The sequence below is a fragment of the Solenopsis invicta genome, chromosome 5, assembly GCF_016802725.1.
Source record: "Solenopsis invicta isolate M01_SB chromosome 5, UNIL_Sinv_3.0, whole genome shotgun sequence".
NCBI lineage: Eukaryota > Metazoa > Arthropoda > Insecta > Hymenoptera > Formicidae > Solenopsis > Solenopsis invicta.
The window spans coordinates 12,753,720-12,776,204 of NC_052668.1; the positions used below are offsets into that span (position 1 = coordinate 12,753,720).

At 33.2% G+C, this 22,485-nt stretch overlaps 3 protein-coding genes and 1 long non-coding RNA gene across 7 annotated transcripts in view; 2 read left to right on the forward strand and 2 right to left on the reverse strand.

Moving 5' to 3' along the window:
• LOC113003393 lies at positions 1-12,171 on the forward strand. 2 transcript variants are annotated; one of them, XR_005574805.1, is made up of 2 exons: positions 1-1,621; positions 11,245-12,171. It is a non-coding gene; the product is annotated as an uncharacterized LOC113003393 (long non-coding RNA). The 2 variants fall into 2 exon arrangements; XR_003268441.2 differs by lacking the exon at positions 1-1,621 and adding an exon at positions 11,026-11,118.
• LOC105200005 (glutamyl aminopeptidase) lies at positions 1,649-7,842 on the reverse strand. The gene is made up of 15 exons (XM_039449342.1): positions 7,738-7,842; positions 6,617-6,952; positions 5,800-6,229; positions 5,526-5,673; positions 5,147-5,420; positions 4,865-5,035; positions 4,702-4,799; positions 3,987-4,121; positions 3,599-3,897; positions 3,443-3,528; positions 3,229-3,353; positions 2,862-3,074; positions 2,542-2,776; positions 2,322-2,454; positions 1,649-2,238 (listed from the first exon to the last, which is right to left on the reverse strand). The coding sequence occupies exons 2-15, from the start codon at positions 6,840-6,842 to the stop codon at positions 1,839-1,841; spliced, it is 2,973 nt and encodes a 990-aa protein (XP_039305276.1). The 5' UTR covers positions 6,843-6,952; positions 7,738-7,842; the 3' UTR covers positions 1,649-1,838.
• Positions 11,924-22,485, reverse strand: part of LOC105206232 (acyl-CoA Delta(11) desaturase) — a 21,666-nt gene continuing 11,104 nt past the window's right edge. For both annotated transcript variants that reach the window (XM_026132616.2, XM_026132615.2), the window contains exons 2-6: positions 17,450-17,715; positions 17,119-17,249; positions 16,658-16,863; positions 16,345-16,527; positions 11,924-16,244 (exon numbers count right to left, since the gene is read on the reverse strand). In XM_026132616.2, coding sequence (XP_025988401.1) covers positions 15,884-16,244; positions 16,345-16,527; positions 16,658-16,863; positions 17,119-17,249; positions 17,450-17,702 — 1,134 coding nt within the window. In that variant the 5' untranslated portion in view covers positions 17,703-17,715 and the 3' untranslated portion in view covers positions 11,924-15,883. The remainder of the gene's footprint in view (positions 16,245-16,344; positions 16,528-16,657; positions 16,864-17,118; positions 17,250-17,449; positions 17,716-22,485) is intronic.
• Positions 20,208-22,485, forward strand: part of LOC120357803 — a 5,278-nt gene continuing 3,000 nt past the window's right edge. Inside the window, exons 1-2 of one of the 2 annotated variants that reach the window (XM_039449358.1) lie at positions 20,208-21,663; positions 21,829-21,928. In XM_039449358.1, coding sequence (XP_039305292.1) covers positions 21,517-21,663; positions 21,829-21,928 — 247 coding nt within the window. In that variant the 5' untranslated portion in view covers positions 20,208-21,516. Of the gene's footprint in view, positions 21,664-21,828; positions 22,183-22,485 lie in introns of those variants that run through there. The other variant, XM_039449357.1, reaches the window with a different exon arrangement.

The window sequence follows — 22,485 nt, forward strand, 5'->3', positions numbered from 1 at the left end:
TCTAAAGAAAATCGTTCTTAATTGGATATGACACAATGTCGGCGACACGGCCGACTTGCATTTAAATTCGCGAATAAAATTGACCTAAGTTAACTATTATGCATGCACGCGTTTAGTAAGATCCGAAATTAATCTAATTAACGATTTTGACTCGATCTCATAATAGATGTGATTTTTATAAATTTTTATGTAACAGGCAATCCAGTGATGATGTGTAAAAATGTATGAAAACAGTGTATCATAACTAGTGGACCCAAATTTGAATCTGATTATCATATATATTTTCTTAGGGACTTAGTCTACAAACATAATATTTCCACTATAGTAGATTCGAATCCAACCCGAAGTGAATTAATAACGTTACATGCTCTATTTTGGGTTCTAATCAAATTCAAATTTACTGTAGTTGAAAATGTTATGTTATAAGGTTATATTAAATCTAAGTACTTATAAAAAGGTGAAAATTTTTCTCAGACTTTTTATATTAAAACATTTTTTAGAAATACTGAGTAAAGTCTACATTTTTCCATAGAATTTTTTATGTAAATTTTGAAATATTTCCATTGTATAATTTAAAAAAAAAAACCTTTTTCAGATTTTTAGAATTTCCAATAAAATTTAAAAAAATTTTTCAGATTTTATAAGAAATTATAGTTACTTCTAGGCATTTCTAAAAAATGCTCCAATTCTTGTAAAAATATATGAGAAAATATGCGAAATTTATAAATTATACAGAAAATTTTTGAAAAATTTTGAAATTTACATAAAAATTAAAAAAAATTATATAAAATATTCTGAGAAAAATTTTTATCAAGGATAATTAAGCCTAAAGAAAAAATAACTGAACAATCTCATAAAGCTCGATACACAACATTGGGTTTAGAGTAACAATCTTGCAGAAATGATAGAGGAATAGGTAATGTCAGGAGACTGATATAGTCCCACTCGATTCCACTTTTATTACTACTTCGAGACAATCCAAGATTCACAGCTGGGAAAAAGAATCATTAGTTAACAGTATAAATGTATTATATTTTATCACAAAATTATGTTTCTACAAAGTTGTATATATTTCAGTATCAAGGTTTATAAATGCTTTGCACATAAGACATATTTAATTAAAATGCATATTGATGCTTACTTGACAACGACGTTCTTATTGTAATTACATGACAGACAAAAAGTGTTTAGGAGTTACCGAAATTGTGAGCCTAACGTGATCGTGGGCCCGACGTCTAATAGGTACGTCTCCCGAAAGGAGGGGGAACGTAAGAGCTCGCGCTACCGGCGAGAAGGAGTCGTGTAGAGAGAGTCGTGAAAAGATAGTCGTAGACAACGCACGAGAGTCCTGCTCTAATTTTAAGTGAAATTGTATTAACATGACGCGAGCGACAAGCTGTTAGAAAATGAGAGTGTTGGAATAAACTTATAAGACTTGTCATCATGATGCATCATTCATTAAGACGGAGGAATTTAGAGCTCCCACGTCCGGATTCGTTAAATTTTAAAATAATTCGCCTTGTAAGAAGGTTCGACCCAATAGCGGCGCGTGGAACTTTCGACGGCACGGCGTGATCGCTGGGCGAGAGAGAGAGAGAAACGCTCGGATGAGAACAAAAAGGTTTAATCACAAAGTAATTTCGACGTATTTAAATTTGAAAGTTTTCACCCATTTGGCAAGAGTGAGAAAGTTTACTTTTTCGTAACAATTGTTCTTGCAATAACATATGTAATCATAATTAAATATCTTTACACTGCCAGCAGTTCAGAGAGGTATAAAATAAAGAAGTTTTATTTATAATAGTTAAACATCGGTATATGAAGATACTCTTTATTTATTAGTACGTTGAACTGACCCTCTTCATATTAAACGACCAGTTTTCGAGAAACCACTCATTGAGATCTTCACTATTCCTAGCGAGCCATTTGATATTCTTCGAGACTGTCTCGAGAGCTTTGGCTCGACTGTCCGCACCGGCACCGGCTTCAGGGTATTTCGCGAAGAAAGCTTTTATCTCGTCCAGTTTAGTTTGTGTGGCAAAGGAACTTGTAATAGACGGTATAAGTTGACCGAGATACATATCATTCAATGTGTATCTGTTCACGAGGAATTCCCAGTTCTCGCGTACCCAGTTCCATACCAGCGATGTACCAGCGGGATTTTTGGAAATTATGGTCAAGCATTTCAAGAAATCTTGAGCGCGGACATAATCCTGATTAGTTGCTCTAGTGATGTATCTAAAAAGAAAAAGAAAAATTAATATTTGATTTTAAATACAAAGTGTACTTAAAAAATTGCTGATAATTGGTTAAATACTAACTCCTTTAGAATTTCAGTCGATTGTATGCCCGCCAATCCTGTCATTAATTTATTTTTCTCACTGGGATCGACTTCGTTTTTAAATAGTTCAAACATAACATTCCAATCGTTCTCATCCGAATAATAACGCATACCTAATGAAAGATTCAAGTGCTATAAACATTTCTTGACACGACGATATGAGAAATTGACGATTATGTTAAAAAAAAGGTTTCACCAACCGTAGTAATAAATCAATTCACGAATATCGGGATGTTGAGGTTTGTCTTGCAGTAGCCACTCCTTGAAGTGTTCTCCTGCTTTTTTCAAGCATGCAGATGAACCCATTGCACAGGCTAATTCGATTACCGTCGGTCGCAATCTCTTCTCCATGTGCGTTACTGGCACATCGTCAATATCATCGGCGGTCCAAGTTGTATCCTCGTAGATGGGGTCTACCAATTTTGCGGCGTAAGACTAGAAACGTATTATGTACATATAAAAATAACATTCACATTGGAAAGTAATTTATATAATGCGTTGATACGTATGACATTGATACCTTGAACGTGTTAGCAAGATGTGGAATATTCGAGGATTTTAACAGATTGTACATCGTCATGAAATTCGATTTCACAACTGCCCACGGAAGAGCGTGATACTCCTCGCTGAGGTACATACTTATATCCATCACGATATCATATTCGATCTGACCGGCATCAGCTAAGCTAAACAGATCGTCCAAAAGATTTGCTCGATCTGTTGACGGTATTCTCTATAATAAATATTAGAAGAAAAGTACAATAAGTAAATCCTCAAAAGGATTATTAATTTAAAAGCGACTATAACAAAGTAACATATTGATTTGTAAAAATATCATTTTTTAATTATAATAAATAATGTGTTAAACGAAAAAGTTGGGACATTACCGTATGGTGAGACTGAAGTAGATCCTCGAACGTTGTCCATTCGTTGTTATAATTAACTCGATAGAAACCAACTTGACCCGCATTTAATTTAATCCACTTAGTATATTCGTCGGCGTCAATAACCACTGTAAGATATAGAAATTTGAAGTAAAAAACGAGAAATTTAAGTAGAGAAATAATTTGTGGAGATTGTAAATTAAATCCAAACTCGAACCTTCGTTCACATCTTTGTCGAACCATATGAGAGTAGGTACTTCGTTTTTGTTAGTGATATAAGAAATGGGTATGGTCCATCGATATCTGCAACATATAACATAATTGTGAAATGTAAATATAATGAAATATAAATGTAATAGATGAAATAACTTACCCATATTCTGATTGCGAGGGATCGGATTTGGCATCTTGATCGTCCAGAAATCGTTCCTGAGTTAATATAAATTTGTTTCCTGATTTTTTCACATTAACAACGGGATAACCTCCTTGTCGCGTCCAAGTATCCATTATATCTTTTACTTTTAATTTGCCTCCGGTCGCATCTTGCAAAGCATTAAAGAGATCCGCAGTCTCTGCATTGTTATAGGCATGTTTATGCAAATAGGCACTAATTCCTCCGAAAAAGACATCAGATCCAAAGAAGTTCTCCATCATACGGATTATTGATGCTCCCTAAAGTAATCAATTCGAGTAAATAAATGAAATAGTGTAAAATTAATAGAAATACCATTATTAAATAATATAATGTTTTAATAGAATACTTTTTTATAAGATATTCCATCAAAGAAAGATGAAATATCGTCTGCATTTTGGACTTCATGAACTATAGGATGAGAGCTCAGCTTTGAATCAGAAGCAAACACATTTTGGATTATTTCAACAGGGAATTCCTCCATCTGAAAATAATATTTATATATTACAGATATCTCTTTTCTTATTTTAAATATTATATTCATACATTGTTAGAAAATTTGTGTACTTTTGTGAAAAAATCTGGTTAAAGTTTTTGTGTTAGGTAACGAACATATTCATGTGTAAATTTAACACATGTCTGCTATGTTAACTGAATTTAACAGATGTAATATGTAGAACTGTGAAAATGGTTTTAAAAATATGTTAAATAATTTGTATAATTTTACATTTTGTATCTGTTAAAATTTACAGAAGAAAAGTGTTGATATTACACTGTAACAGAAATGGAGATAATTGTGCCGTACCTTTTTACTATTCTTCTGTTAATTTTATTATAAAAATTATGTTATTTGTACACATAAAATAACTTTTAATTACGATTAAGATTACATTTCTTTTTTGTTGAAATATCAACACAGTAATAATGTTATTATTTAACACATCCAGATTATGTTAAATTAACACAAAATTTTGACCGTTTGGGACATGTGATTTATGTTAAATTTAACACAATTTTTCCAACCATGTATCAATGTTTGTTTATATCATTATTAAGGAACTCACATATCCCTGTTTTGGTAGAATAGCATCGGAACATTTAGATGCCATGAACGTAGCGAAACCTTCCTTGAGCCATAAATCACTCCACCATTTCATGGTAACTATAAGAGTTGTAATATGTTTCAGATTGTTATTAATGATCGATTGATTGATATGAAATATTTACCGAGATTTCCAAACCACATGTGTGCCAGTTCATGACAGATTACGTTAACGACTTCGCGCTTATCATAAAGGGAGTTAGTATTTTCATCAAAAAGAATTCTTGTTTCTCTGTAAGTCACTAAACCCCAATTTTCCATAGCGCCGGCCTTAAAATCGGGAATACCAATCATATCTGCAAAATATATGTGAAGTTACGTGTATATTTCTTTTAAATTCTATGTATGTCCAATTTTATTTCAACTAATTATAGATCTTATTTCATAAATTATTATTGCATATTTACCGAGTTTTGGTAATGGATAATCTATTTTGAATAAATTAATGAAAAATTCGATAGCTTTCACGCCAATATCCACTGCAAAGTCTCTTTTGGCTTGTGACTGAAGTTTAGTGGTATAGACACTGATCGGAAATTCTTGACCATTTAAGCCCTTTGCCATTTTAGTTGTGCTAACAAAGTCATGGACAATAAAAGAAGTCAGGTATGTAGACATGGGTACAGTTTTTGCAAAGGTCACTGTTTGTAGACCTTGTTCCGGTTCATTTGGTTGCTTATCCTGAAACAAAAAAAATAACTCGTTGATAAACTGTTTAATGATATTTTCTTAAAAAGACGTGTTCTTCCGAATTTGATTGCAATAATTGAATAATTATTTGCCTACCTCTACATTCATATTGGATAAGGCATTGTAGCAGCCATCCATAGGATGAACCACTTTTATCGAAAATTCTGCCTTAAAACTGGGTTCGTCGAAACAAGGGAAAGCTTGTCTAGCATTAGTGGCCTCAAACTGGGTAGTCGCAATGTACCTGTTGATTGAAACATATACGTTATAAAATTATAATCTATTTTGCCATATTATCGAATCTAATTAAAATTAAATTTATCGCCAAGGTTGTACATTACTTTTTAGTAAAGTGGAAATTTTATATTACCTGGTTTCGTCAATTCTTCCAGTCTTATAGTGATATTTGCTGCTATAGAATCCAACTATTTTGTCCTTGAGATTTCCACTAAATTCTAGATACAAATTATACAATCCGGGATTAATCTCGTTTTCAGTTGATATCACAAAGATTTCATACTTTGTAGGCTTGCTGACAGAAGAGACATTAATTTCATAATCTTCTTCTAGGCCAAATGTTTTTAATTCCACAGATGTGATGTTGAGGTCTTTCTGATGAAGAGCTATAGTTCTTCTGTTGTCGTGGACATCAATTAGGATATTCACCGTTCCAGTAAATGTACCTTCTTTAAGTTTTGGGTACAAGTAAAGATCATAATGGATAGGAACGACTTCTTTTGGCAATCTGAAGCTCTTATCGGGATCAAACGATGTTGTAAATGCCTCTGGTGTATTCCAATCTGCAAACAGAATTAATAATACACTGAAAAAATGCTGTAACGTGAATTAAAACCTAATTTGATTCTATTAAACAATCGTATCACGGGCTGTCACTAATACATATGATTGGTTCAATTAAATTTTATTAGTTATTATTTGTTATTATTTTTACTTTTTATTATTTTGTTTCATTAATACTGTTATTGAATTAACAAAATATTTCCAATTACACTGATTGATTTAACAACATTTTTTTCTTTGTGCGTCTGTAATAATTTTCTTAAAATCTTTATAAATAATTATTGTATATTTCGCAAACAAATTTACATTTGAGTATAGAAATTATTACACTATTCTATATAACTGCCAGATAATACTAATAACAGCCAGATTTTCTGTACTCTTACCAAATGATCGCTTGTAGTTTGCTGCCTCGACTTTATGATCCAGCATTACGACCATTGTTGCTAGGCAGGTGCAAATTAAACTCAAAACAAAGCAGGTTCCGCAGGTCAAGCAGAGAAGTGCAGAAATGATGTTGCTACGACGAAGTGGCTGCGACATCGTTGTTGATGTCCCATTGAGGCGAGGCACACCGCCTTTCGAATTGCTTTCGATTTTGGTTTTGCCCATTTTTAGAGAGCACAAAACGAGGGCTACTGTGCAATTTTATTTAAAATATTCTTTGTCTGTTCTCAAATACCTTACGCGAGATGTAAAGCAAATGAACAACCTTTGAACACCTGTAAGAAAAAGTGGAATCGTAAAATCAATGAGGCACTCATCAAGAACTATTCGAAATATAAAAGTAAACGTGGAGCCGTCAGATGTTTTAAAAATAGGCCTCGAAAATTTGATAAAGATATGCATAATTTCGTCCTTTTAAGTCATGTAGTTTTTATCAAATATTTGTAATTTATAATTGTAAAAGTAATATAATTATCCGATTAAATTAGCGAATTAGATCATATATATTATTCCAATATGCATAATTGATAAACGTGTATAATTATTCAAAATAAATCCAGTTTTCGATGACTTCAGACATCACCTATGCGCGCTTAACGCTTTCCCTAATATACTGGGTATTTCCTGTTCGAATCAAACATCACTTTTACTTAACTTATGGTTACTTCGGTTATTAAATTACATATAACATTTTATCATTTTCTAAAGTAAAGAAAAAAATGTCTTCCAACATTTGCTCTAATAAGATAAAAGTATGTTCGTAAATTTTTAGAGAATTTTTTCAATTATTTTAAATAGATGAAAAAATTAACAGATTCGAGATATCCAGGATGATAAGAATGATGCATCGTTTTGAGCACGGTACGTGTTAATGTAAATGTAAGCAATAAATGATAATACATTGCAAATTTTCCCGGCGAAGTGAATTATTACAATGTAGTTCACTGTAATCCATTGCACTGTTTACAAGATAAATTAACCCCTTGAACACAGGGTAGCAAATCAAATTTTGAAATTAACAAATCTACAACAGTATAAATAAAATTACGAAGTATAATACCCCTTGCTCGTTTTTCTAAGATTCGTGACTTTCGTTCTCTGATTACTTCATCGGCACGTCACCCACATATCGAGTAACAAGCCGATCACTGACACAAAAGTGCGAATATGCCATCCCTCGTAGTATTTTTATAACCGATGTTCTTATCTCTGCGTGTCTGGGAAATTTCCGTGCGACAGAAAATTTTCCAATCTACCCAATTGACGATAATTCAACTAATTGCTGTTTACACCTGTATCAACTCCTTCTTTTTTGTCTTTTGAATTTGCGTCACGTTCAGTGAGATCAAAATAAATACAATTTAATTCATTAATATTGCAGAATTTTTAATTAAATGATAACATTTTATGGGAAATTAAAAATATCTTTTTTTTTTGGGAGAGGCGTGAGAAAGGGGGAGAAGAAAGGGGAAGAGAAAAAGAGAATACATAATACGTTATAAGATGGTTTCCACCAAAGTATACAGGCGATACCGTGTAATACAGTGTATGAGTCAGTATTTGTCAACTATATGACACAAGCCAGCACAAGCATACACTGAAAGAATAATTTTTCTAAAAATTTAACTGGATACAAAACTGAAAATAATTTTGTCGCGCCATGAAAACAATTGTATAGGACAGTCAAATTACTTGCTGGAATATCAAAACATTTTGCAACTTAATCATCATGAACGTTCGACAAAACTATTTTCAGATTTTCTGTGTCTAGCTAAAGTTTTAGATACTTTAGCAAAACTATTCTTTTTATTATTATACACAATTAAAATGCTATGTTTAATTGTGCCATCGCGTTTTGTGCCACTCCAATATAAATTTGAAAATTATATCCATATGGTATTATTTTCATTATGACATGTTATTATTCATACTTTTATGTATTACTTGGGTATATGGATATTACATTTTTAACGATGAAATGTAATGTAAAAGTGAAATAAAAAGAAGCTAAGCAGAATTTCAAATCGATATTGAAACAGTGTGTCACGCAATGTATGACGCAGTGTGTTCATAATCACCTATCGTATTGTATGCATACGCAGTTATGTAGATCTTTACATCTTTACCTTTCTGCCAATTATCATTCATTATGTATTTGGAGAATTATTCTGTAATTATTTGTAATTACAAAATTTTGTGAAAAGTTTGAAAGGTTCCTTTATGCTCTTTCTAAAAATTGTTATCAAAAACTTTATTATTTAAATTAATTAAAATAATTTTGTATAAAAATAATTCATAAATAAAAAAATACAATTTCATCGATCATTAATGTTTTCTAGAAGATAATCATTTATTCTTTACAATAATGTGATACGGTCTATATATTTTTTGTGCGGCAGCTCTTCTAAACTTTAATAATTTTAGTGTTACTACATTTTTGTTGTAGAAATAAAAATTTAGGATAATATTTAGAATCTTATCTCTTCATTTTTTTACATTACAAATGTCATTATTTTTTTCACATATTTTTTTTTACCTACTTTACATATATTCCATGAGCTTTTTCTCAGCACAATAAAGTGAAGTAATAGTAACACTATGCAAGATACAAAAAACACTAGAGGAAATTCCTAATCACAAAAAAGACTTTTGAATTAAAAAAATTGTGAAACCGTCACTTGGAGATCAATCATTAAGTTTCACGTCTCCTTCTTGCTCGATCATTCGAAAGAAACTGCGCGTCTAACTGTCGTTAACGGTATGCAAGAGCCGATTCTCTAACGAAAATCGTTCTTAATTGGATATGACACAATGTCGGCGACACGGCCGACTTGCATTCAAATTCGCGAACAAAATTGGCTTGAATTAACCGTCGCATACGCACGCGTTCATTAACATCCGCCGAAATTGATGTAATTAACGATCCCGGCTACGAGGCGAGGCTAATAAGTGGAGCGCACCCACACTTTATTTTCGAAAGTACAATTAGGGACACTTGATTCATTTATATTGTTGCATTATAGAACTAAACACGTATTTTACAGTATTATAAATTAAAACAATATTGTTTATAGCATAACTTTACATAACTCTGCCTATAATACTTTTTATAGTAATATTTATAATTCTATAAGACGGATTGCAACAAGAATATTATCATTGCACGCATTATATTAAAGAAAGAATGTATAATAATATACAATAATAATTATTACAATCAATAGTATATTATAAATAAAATTATTAGAAAATTAATTATTACTTTATCTTACAATTAGTTAAAAACATAAAACACTTTTTAAATATGTCAATTTTGAAATTTATATAAATTGTAAAATTCACACAAAACATCATGATTATGACACTTAAATAAACATATATATTTCAATATTATGAGAAAGTAAAAAATATTATTTGTTTTCAAATTTAAACTTTTTAATATATAATAAATTTCAATAGCTGCAAAAAAATTGCCGATGTATTTCATACAGTAATAAATGTCATAACAGTAAAACTATAAATGCGATATACCCTATGATCAGAAAGTACCGGGAATTTTTTATTTAAAAGTACCGCGCATGCGGGAACCAGTTTATTTTTTTTTCTTATGTTGGTACGACCTTAAGACGCACATCTGTCAGGTTTTAGTGCCATCCGATCATTAGTGTCTGCCTGGCGTTTGTTTACATCTGTCAACTTTTTTCATTTTGCCGCATTTTACCATGAATAATTTTGTTGAACAAAGAGTTTGTTTGAAATTTTGTGTTGCGAACGAAATTTCGTGTGCCGATGCACAGAAAATGTTGCAAAAAGCATTTTGCGAATCTGCTCTATCAAAAACAAGAGCATACGAGTGGTATAAAGACTTTAAAAGTGGTCGTACAGTGGTGCAAGATTTCCCTCGTTCCGGACGTCCATCGACGTCGAACACCGATGAAAACGTGAAGAAAGTGAAAGAAATGGTGCTTGAAAATCGTCATACCAGCTTAAGAGAGATGTCTAGTGAACTTGGCATTGCATATGGAACGGCACAGCATATTGTGGTTGATGTTTTGGGTATGGATTCTTGGATTTTGCATGATGATAACGCACCATCGCACCGAGCCCGAATTGTACTGAATTATTTGAACATCAAGTAAATACCATCAAGCAAGCACCGTATTCACCTGATATGGCCCTACTTTTTTCTGTTCCCCAAGTTGAAGTTGCCACTTCGTGAAAAGAGATTTCAGTCGATCGAGGAGATCAAAGAGAATGCGACGAGGGAACTAAAGGCCATCCCTTCGTCGGCCTACCAGGGATGCATGCAGGACTGGGTCAAGCGTTGGCACATGTGTGTTGCTTCAGATGGATCATATTTTGAAGGAGATAAAATAAATTTGCCTGAAATTTAACTCTATTTTGTTTTATTTAAAAATTCCCGGTACTTTCTGATCATAGGGTATGATTACTATTATGTCTGATAAAATTTTATATATATATATTTTCTTTTTTTATTTTTATTTTCTCTTCACTTACACTTACAAGATTCGAAATTTTGTAATTCTGCAACGTTATTATTTTACAGCTCTCGCGATGGATCCCTGTGGGATTGCGAAAAATATAGATGACTGGTTACGTGCATCCGGCGAAGCTTGTTGCAAGGATCATAAAACAGTCACGTCCGACTTTCGGCAAACTGTTGAATGTCTTGCCGGAGCTTATGCATACGTGAGAATGTACTCATATCGCGAATTGTAAACATGTAACGCACGATCGAGCGATCTCAACTACGCAGCATGGACAGAACGAAAATCTAGAAACAACAGAAATTTCACAATGAAGAGTTACGTAAACTTGTACGGATGTCGTAAAGGTGCGACCTGTTCTAGGAATCTGCGTGATTAAGCAAAGCAATTATTAGCAGTTTACGGAGGACACACAATCCGTACGATCTATGACACGAGGGATAAATTGCAATTTCGTCACTTTGTTACCTCGTGTTTGTGTCGTGCTTGCTGTGAAGTGAAACCCGCGCGGGATGGGACACTGACTCTCGAGTAATAGGTAATTAAATCGTCGTGGTAAGCGTTTAGTTAATGAGTCTAGGATTGTTATGTAACGGTTATCTCTATGGCGTCCACGTATATAAGTGTGTAGTATACACGTACGAAACAGTTCAATTGCAATCCTTGCATCAATCTATGATGTACTGTGAGATAATGACAGCTACAACTGGCATGAAAATAGCATTGATTTGGGATCTGTATCGATAACAATAATTTATTTATATAAATACAGTGTAAATATATACATATATATTTTTTGTACATACATATATATTTGTTTATATTGATATATTGTCTTAGCAAAATCTACGTTCGTGCGTATACGTAACTACGATGAAACATCATTCGTTTCAAACTGTTGTTTCATTATTAACCATATTATTTCCCCTACAAACTATAATTATCTTAAAACTTACGATTACTCCCTGTGTCCAAAAAAAAGAATAGCGATCTGCAAAGTATCTGTTGTGTTACGATTTTAAGATTTATACTTAAAATAGAAAAATCGTGGCCTCTCGCAGGGATTTCGCGCTTCAATCAAATATAAACTACGAATTTGTCGAACGGTCGTTTCAATTGTAGCAAAGGACTCTAAATCATCACAGTAGATATAAATAGATTTACATAAATAAGTACTAGAAAAGTACACGAATCAGTACACAATTTAGTACAGTCGGGAAAGTATTTATAAATTCTGAAGTCTTATTAAAAATATAATAAAGTAAAGAGCAAAAATAATGCAGGAAGATTAATGTACAACAGAGCAAGTTTTTAAAAATTTATATCCAAATTTCAAATTTGTATTGGAGTTATAAAATGCAATTTCTTTAATATTTTTTTAATATATCGAAAATAAACAGAATATAAAGCACCTTTAAAATAATTGAAAAGAGCGAATTTATTTTATGTCAAACGATAATTGAATTTTACTTCTCAAGGTGGTCCATTATTGGAATTTTAAATTAAACTGATAAACAATAAATTTCTTTATACACCTAATAATTTTGTTACACTAAAATAATTGTATAAAACACTCAAATTGATTGCTAAAATGTTAACATTTTTTTAAACATTTTTGGCTGTCCTTCAAATTCATTTTGATCGTCCAACAAAATTATTTTTAGAGTTAGCCAAATTTTTAGGTAATATTTCAGCAAAATTATTCTTTTCGTGTATGTTTCATTAGTTTTGCCCATCTTTGTTAAATTAAATTAATTAATTTATTTACTTGTATGCAGGATGTTAAGTAACAGAGAAAATGTAGTTCATTTATCGAAATTAATTACTGAACATCTTGCATACATTATTGTAAAATTTACGATGTGTGAGAAATAAAAGAAAGGGAGAGATTTGAAAAGATTCGCGTAGCTGCACGATTGTTAAGAAAATTCGTTCGCTTGCAATCACTTGTACGATAGTGATTCTCGCGACACAAACATCGTTCGATCGTTCGACGTTCGTTGCAACGGATCGCTATAATAAAATGACGTAGATTTTAATTAACCGTCGCGCAATTAGTCTTACGCGTTCAAACAATGCCACTTTCGCAACAATCGCTTTGCGAAATCGCTGTCCGAGGCTGCGCGAATCGGACTCGAATCCAATACATGGCGATTATTTACGGAAGACAGACGGAATTCGGGTCCGTACGGCGCAACAACGAATCGCTTGTTAATTACATTAGTAGCGGCTCGATTGCCATCGCGTCATTGCACCTATGCAGTTATGTCAGAGCCGAGCGCCAATCTCTGATTTCTAATCGCATCTCTATCCGCGTGTCTCTTCTCTAGTGCAGATTTTATATAATTTTGCCCGCAATTTCATAATTGCAATATTAATGTCGCGATATTTATAATCACGTGACAATGTATAATATACGAATGTTTATTTTATGCTATAATTGTAAAGAATTGAATAAAAAAAGAAAATAACTGGGAAGAGGGATTTTATTAATGCTTCCATTGATATAACGTATTAATATTACGTATTCCGGACTGTGTTTTAAGTCCGACGAATATGCGGCGCTTATTCAGTTTAAATAAACTGGTGACATTAAAAATTATTATTTAGCACTATAAGAACCGCGGTGACTGACATACGCCTGCTAATCTTATGTTTGAAATAAAGTGAGCTCATCAATTTATAAAATTCATTTCGGATGTCTCATATTTAAAATAAACTTTTTTAATTGATGAATTTGTATTTTCTGTTCTCGCGTTGAATTAGCCTTCGTTCAGTGTCATCACATATTTGCAACTAATCATAACAGGAAACGTGACTGCCGTGACACTAGATAGTAAAAGTGACAAGGTCAAGTGTCATTTGAAGTTTTCATCGTCATCGTGTCGAAAAGTCAATTAAAACACAAAGATATATTGTTTACTACCACTTGTACAACGATGACATATGAGTTATAGTCATCTACGTGGTCAATAACCACGTGATCAATAGTTAGTGCTAAATCGCTTCTCACAAACGAGTCTTCTATTGTCTTAATAATTTTCATTTTTTTTTGTAAAGCGCAACAAATTTGATTTCCATATAACAATGTCTATATTTACTAAAATGTTTACTTGATATTAATAACAACGGCGTTAGAAATCGATAATAATTCACGCTCTGTCGGGTCGCAATTATTACAGAATTGACCTCGAAATAGTTTCGATATAAGTACGGTAAGTCTAAATACGTAAACAGTCACTTAGAAGGCCACGAATGAATTTGATTCGTAGGTACGTAATTGATTGTACGAAACGCCAACTCCAATCACGATCGTCGCTTGGTCATTTTAAGATTCGCGAGATCTCAATTTATTCTTTAATGAGGCCGAATTTTTTTTCCTACAGACTTATCTCGAATCAGAGACGATGTAGCACGCGCCTTAAAATTTTCCGTTCCTTCGTTGCAAGGCGATCGAACTTATGAAGTATTTCGATGGCCGATTTGAAAAGAGGATATAACAGTATACGAATAACATTATACAATAAATATTAATTGACGCCATTAAATGTGATTGATCACTGTTCTTTGGGCGATTATATCCTTACCCGACTATGCACAACGGGACTTTGTAATGCAAAGCGTTCACGTCCAACAAATGTAATAGCTTATTGATAGTTTATACGTGATATATAGTAACATCTTTCTTTCATGTCAATTTTTACGTATCTTTGCATAAAATTTACATAATCTTTTAAAATCAGTTCTCGCATACAAATGTAAATAATTCATAATAGTTTATACAAAACGAGAAACGTAATCATTGCGTTCAACCGTTCAACCGAATAGGTTGAACAATTATACTCTCTTAATTTAAATCAGTGAAATTTTCACTGATTCCATCAGAGACTCAATATTTCACTAAACAATCAGTGAACTATGACAAATTCACTGATGAAATAGTGAAATCCCGCCAAAATGCGTTTATTCGATTATAAATGCGTTTGTCCGGCGGTATAAGGTCGAGTTTGATTTTGTACTCTATTTGACAAGTGGTGTATGTCCACTTTGTGTTTTACATCATGAACTCATAGCCCCGAGGTAAGTATTAATATGCACATTAATAATAGTCGATTAATGCTGAAGACGTAACTACTGTGAGTAATTATACAGGTTATTGGAAACTCACTGATTTAGACAGTGACGAGGCAATGTCACTGGTACAAACAGTGAATATTCACTGATTCGCAGTGGTATACTTATAACTGCAGCAAACAGTGAATATGCACTGCAAATCAGTGAGTTTTCACTGATTTAAATTAAGAGAGTAAGTACTAATTTTGAAAAAGATCTCTAAAGATAAATAAAAACCATTGTAATCATAATCGCATCTGAGACACGTTACTAAGACTCGAAGCATACGCAAAAGCTGTCGAAGAAAAGTTAAAAAATTTTAATTTGACAACGTGACATTATCGTGACATTATTGCCAATGCATCGATTAATGTAATGATTACAACACGTGTATAAAAGAAGACTATGATGTCTTGCATATTGTATGATAATGTGCTAAACCTTCAGACATAATCACTGAATTCATTATAAATTTGTAATACCATCATAAACCATAAACATCTGTTGGACGTCCTCGTTCTGCATAATTCCGACCGGTGTAATGCCACACGTATAGAGATTTTAGATAACTGAATCTTTCGGAGCTTAGTCGCCCTTATTGAAGATCTTGGCATCCTGCATATCTTCAGGTGTCATATCGGCATCGCCCCACCCCCATATAGCCCCCTCGTGTGAATGATCATCGTGATGATCGTCTATTCGCTTGTATTTCGAGTTGTCGCCCGTTCGGGCGGCGCGTTTCTTTATTATACTGTGCTCCACGGTCTTCAGATCATACGCCCAACCGATCCAAGCGAAGAAGTCGATGAAGGCGGTAGTGAAGTTCACGCGATAGTTGCCCAACTCGGCGGCCTTGTAGTCCCACGGGAACACATGGTGATAGTTATGCCAGCCCTCGCCGAAAGCGCCGATACCAACGCTGTAGCTGTCAGTGGCACTAATGGCTCTGCGATATAGATACGAACGCGTTTCTCTTATAGACTTCCGTTTACGCAAGATTCGAAATAGGTTGAGCACAGAGGGGAATTATCTTTGGCGATACTTACCTATCGTACGGTTTCATGCCCCAAACGTGGGCCGCGGAGTTCACCAGCCAAGTCAGGTTCAGTGACAGCGTGTATCTGAAAAGGGTGGCGTACCACGCGTACATAGGTTTCTCGTTCCAAAAGTGGCATGGTACCCACGTGGGGAGCAGGAAGCAGAACACCGGCATCAGAACGATGTAGAGCCTGTAACATAAGCGTAGATACATTTTGACGAAATTGAACGATAATCTTGATCTAACAAACGCGTGGCATCACTTGTGAAACTTTACTGATCCTAGAAAACGATATTTTCGTCGACGATGAGTTATTATACCTGCGTTGCCAGACAACGACGGGGTCCTTTTCGAGATCGCTCATATCGACCGTAGCTCCCTTGTTGATGACGTCTGGGTGCTTACGTACCAGGAGCCAGCCCATATGCGAGAAGAAGAAGCCTCTCTTCGCATTGTGCGGATCCGCATCTGTGTCCGTGAATTTATGATGAACTCTGTGATCTCTCACCCATTCGTAAATGTGATTCTGCAAAGCAAACATAAAAAATATAATTATAATGCAATACTATTTCTTCAAGAAGTTCTTCCGTAGAGCACATTTTTGTGCAAATCAAATCTTTTTTCATATTTTTAGATTATTTTTAAAAATGTATCTACGATGTTATTATAAACTGAACATCTGAGATAATAATTATAAAGTTATTTACAACAATGGTTGCTGCTTTTCTTAATTATGCTTCGCGTAAATAAGTTTGTATAATAGCATGGCCAGGAGTCTTACTTGGAAAGCCGTGGTCTGTAAAAGCATAAGAATAACTCTCATCGGCCATTTCGCTTTGTAAGCCCGATGAGCCCACAGTCTGTGAGCACCTCCTGTAACACCGACAGCAGCGAAAGCTGCGACTAGCACACCTGAAAAGATAAATAAAATTAGGTGTGATAACATTGCTAGATTTCTTAAAAATAAAATTGCTATTATTATTAATTAATAGATCTACTAGCTCACGCTATTAATAATCTACTGTTTCTATTGTTCCTTTCTACAAATCAATCGATTGCAATTGAAAACAACGTTTAACGTTTAAAAGATATTGTACACAAATGAAACGTACACCAAATAAATGTGGATAATTTGGCAACCGTTAGTAAAATGTACAATCCATAAAGTGCTCCAAGATGTAGATAGGCAAACGCTATCATGTTTCTCCAAACGATCTTCCATTGATATTTGGGATTCGAGCTTTGTGCCTTTTGGATTGGCAATTTTTGCACAGTCTTCTCGGTCGCTGATTTCTTTTGCGACACATCTTGCTGAGAAGCTTCGAGGAATAAAGTCGCTGAACTACCAAACAAATTCGGCGCCATGTTGTTGGATTATCTATAACAAATATTTGCAGCTTTAAAAGCTACGCTGTGTGCATGCTGGATATATTTAATATTTAAAAATATTTATAATATAGTTGAAAGAGAAAGAGTGAGAGAGAGAGAGAGAGAGAGAGAGAGAAAGAAAGAGAGAGGGGAAGAATAAGAGAAAAAAGGGAGAACGCGAAAAAAGAAAAAGGGTTAAATAGACTTATATGTGAATTTAAAGTACGTAGCAAAGTTTGTAAAATTATTAAGTTTGTAAAATTATTTAAACAATAATTAACATTGTATATACACTACTCAAAAAAAAATAGGGAACACTTTCCAGACACCAAAAATTAGGCTATTTTCAAATGACTGTAACTCGGTGAAAAATCATCGTAGGTAAAAAATAAAAAAAGCATTTTGAAGCTTGAAGATCGAGCTTTAACGTTCTACTAGCAGATTTTCAAAATTCTTTTAACTTCTTTGTCTTACGCAGTAAAAAAGCACACCTTGTTTTGTTCATTAAAATTTTGTATTTTTGACACTTTGTAGATCGACCAACAAATTTTTTTCGAATAATTCAAGTAAAATTTCATAAACTACAAGATTTTACCTACAAAATGCTTTTTTAAAAATTTCTCTACGATTTTTTTTGACCGAGTTACGCAACTTTGAAGCTAAACCTGCATTTTTTACAAATGATATCCGTACTCCGTGAAAAATCATCGTAGACAAAAAATCAAAAAACCATTTTAAAGCTCGAAGTTTCAGCTTTAACATGCTATTAATGGTTTTCAAAAATTTTCTCAATTTCTTAGTACTATGCCCCAAAAAAGATACACTGTTTTTTCCTTGAAATTACGTATTTTTAATAGCCTGTAGCTCAATAAAAAATTTTTTCTCGACAAATCTAATGCAAGTGCCATAAAGAATGACATTTTGTCTATAAAATGCTTTTTTTAAAATTTTTTCTACGATTTTTTTTTGACCGAGTTACAAGACTTCGAAGAAACACATTTTTTACAGTACATTTTTTTGAAAAATGACGTCTACCGCCGACATTAGCATTACCTAATGTGCACCACGTGGAGGTTGCCGGTCGGATTTTTGCACATCGTGTGTGTGTGTGTGTGTGTGTGTGTGTGTGTGTGTGTGTGTGTGTGTGTGTGTGTGTGTGTATCACAGCAGAGATAAGGACTCCACAGTTCGTCACTTCTGCGGTATTTAATGACTCCAAACCCTCTCTGCTGTGTGTGTGTGTGTGTGTGTATGCGCGCGCGCGCATGAGTGTTCAATAGTGTGTCTTTCCTCCTCGCCAATAGCCCGGACTTAAATCCAATCAAGCACATTTGGGATAAAATGGAACGACGATTAAGGCGTCGCGAAGAACAGCCGCAAAATTTAGAAGAATTGGGAGAAATTTTAACGAAAATTTGGCACAACATTCCGCAAGATCGTATTGCAAGATGTATAAATATGCAAGAACGCTTGCAAGCAGTAATTGATCAGAGAGGAGGAAATACACACTATTAAACACTCATGCGCGCGCGCGCATACACACACACAGCAGAAAGGGTTTGGAGTCATTAAATATCGCAGAAGTCACGAACTGTGGGGTTCTTACCTCTGCTGTGATACACACACGCACACGCACGCGCGCACGCACGCACGCACGCAGACACACACACACACACACACACACACACACACACACACACACACGGACACACACACACACACACACACACACACGATGTGCAAAAATCCGACCGGCAACCTCCACGTGGTGCACATTGGGTAATGCTAATGTCGGCGGTAGACGTCATTTTTCAAAAAAATGTACTGTAAAAAATGTGTTTCTTTGAAGTCTTGTAACTCGGTCAAAAAAAATCGTAGAAAAAATTTTAAAAAAAGCATTTTATAGACAAAATGTCATTCTTTATGGCACTTGCATTGGATTTGTCGAGAAAAAATTTTTTATTGAGCTACAGGCTATTAAAAATACGTAATTTCAAGGAAAAAACAGTGTATCTTTTTTGGGGCATAGTACTAAGAAATTGAAAAAATATTGGAAAATTATTGATAACATGTTAAAGCTGAAACTTCGAGCTTTAAAATGGTTTTTTAATTTTTTGTCTACGATGATTTTTCACGGAGTACGGATATCATTTGTAAAAAATGCAGGTTTAGCTTCAAAGTTGCGTAACTCGGTCAAAAAAAATCGTAAAGAAATTAAAAAAAAAACATTTTGTAAGCAAAATGTTGTAGTTTATGAAGCTTTACTTGAATTATTCGAAAAAAATTTGTTGGTCGAGCTGCAAAGTGTCAAAAATACAAAATTTTAAGGAACAAAACAGGGTGTGCTTTTTTACTGCATAAGACAAGGAAGTTAAAAGAATTTTGAAAATCTGCTGATAGAGCCTTAAAGTTGGATCTTCAAGTTTCAAAATGCTTTTTTTATTTTTTATCTACGATGATTTTTCACCGAGTTACAGTCATTTGAAAATAGCCTAATTTTTGGTGTCTGAAAAGTGTTCCCTATTTTATTTTGAGTAGAGTATTAACATATTTTTTGCAACAAATTTTTTACAGTTTTTTTAAGGAGAAGTTATATAATCTTCTGTGCAATAAATGCGCAAAAAAAATCAGAAGTAATTATGCCATTAATAGCAATTCAGTAGTATCAATTATTGTAAAATAAAGGTTAGAACAATAGACACTAAAGAAGGGTGGAAATGTCAGTTATTATTAAATATGTAATAGCCAGGCTTAACAGCTCATTTCATCTCATTGTTTTCAAATTTGACAAACCTACGAGTTTAATGTAATTATTATTAAACTGATTATCAATGTAATATTGTGATCTTACTATTTCTGGTTCGATTTAAGAGTTGCGTTTCAAGACTGAAAGTAACAGTGCAGAGTTCGAAAAAAATGTCTAAATAAAATCACATACCAAATATTTTTTTAACACTTTTAAGATCTGTTATGACTGTTGCTGATCTTTTCTTGATTGCATTAAGATTAAATTATACTATATAAGATAGATATAATATGTCTAATAAGTATTTAAAATATATGTATATTAATTTGAGGATAAAATATCATTTCAACTTTTGTTTAAGTCACTGATAATAAAATTATTTTATTTACATATTTAAATATGATAAAAATATTTAATCCAAAAACATTTTAAAATTCAGTTTTTTCTTTAATTTAATATCTATCATCTATACATTCAGTTATAGTGTAACTTTTGTGATATGTTATTATTTATGAAAATAAAAAATATAAGTCACAAAAATGATTTGTGTTGCATTTATGCCATTTATGTAGTCTCATATAAATTAAATATATAAAATAATTAATATTACATCATCATTTTTACAATATATTCTAATGATTGTACGTTTTAATTATTATTAATTAATGCTTTACATGCTCATGATTTTTGTTTGTTAATTGAATAACAATTGAGTAGTAATTGAATAATAGCAAAAAAAAGAAAAGAAATTGGTACTATTGAACAATAACGAAAAGAAGAAAAAAACCCGATTCACTATAGATTTCAAGAGCCTTTTACTCATTACGAATATTTAACTTTTGCCTTTTCTTCGCTTTTCTACGTGAGAGGAATCGATAGAATGACCTCCACATTGTCGCGCCACCATTACCCGAAGATTCATGATTCTTTAATGACTCTCGTCGTACGTTATGTACATCCACGCAACGATCTCGTTATGGCTTTCTAGAACATTACGTGTGGTTAATATCTGCGACATACGTGTGGAAAGCGCGAGTGCAAAAAAAAAAGGGAATTCTCTAAACGATGCGCTTTCAACACACCAAACGAGTGTCCGCGGTCTGTCTCGCGGAGAATGATATTCCTCAATTGTGTACGCGAAGCAGAGTGCCGTCTTTGCACGAGCACGCTACGATGTCGACCACATTAACAGCCCTTCACGACGAAGAAGTGGTACGCGATTGTTGCATCAGAGCAGCCTCGTAATCGCCGGTGATATTACATTAGCGCGCAATCTCGTTGCGGTTTAGCGAAAACTGGATTCTTATTTTATATTACACTTATCTTTGCAAAAGCGCCGTAAACAATCATCGAAATAATCAATCTTTTATTTCTTAGGTTAGGGTCTCGTGCCACAAATCTCTCGAAGAAGTGTTAAAAACTGTTATTATATCACTCTCGAAAACGTGTTATTACATCGCTGATTTAAAGCCTCAAGGTAATTTTCGTTTTAAAGTTAGAATTATAAGCCACGAATTGGCAGATGTGGAAAACGGTGTTAATAAAAATTCTTAATGACAAAATTGACGAACGAAATTTTTGAAATGTTGACGGTTATTTCTCTAAACATAGCATGGAATAAACCAAGTGTCCGACTAATACTTCAATCAGCCTACACTGAAAGAAAAAATTGTAGGCAACTAGAAAGCGACAACCATACAAATTTTGTTATTATAAAATATAGTTAAATAAACTGTATTATAGTTATTTCAACTAAGTTAATGGTTAAGGCAACTAATAAAAAAATAATTGTAATATACTATATAATTACAGCTATTGTGTTATTAGTTCCCTAACCATTAACTTAATTGCAATAACTGCACAATATAGTATAACTTAGGTATAGCTTAATACAACTTAGTTGTGATATACTATATAATATAGTAATTACAACTATTTTTTTATTAGTTCTCGTAACCATTAACTTTGCAATAACTATTATATAGTTGATTACATGTATATTATAATTTTGTTAACAAAATTTGTATGGTTGTC

What these genes read in the sequence shown, in the direction of transcription:
- LOC105200005 (XM_039449342.1), bottom strand. Translation starts at nt 6,842, where the DNA reads ATGGGCAAAACCAAAATCGAAAGCAATTCGAAAGGCGGTGTGCCTCGC. An exon ending in TTATCCATTACCAAAACTCG is followed by an intron (nt 5,036 to 5,146) that starts GTAAATATGCAA and finishes TATATTTTGCAG; the next exon opens with ATATGATTGGTATTCCCGAT. An exon ending in ATCTTGCTAACACGTTCAAG is followed by an intron (nt 2,777 to 2,861) that starts GTATCAATGTCA and finishes ATACGTTTCTAG; the next exon opens with TCTTACGCCGCAAAATTGGT.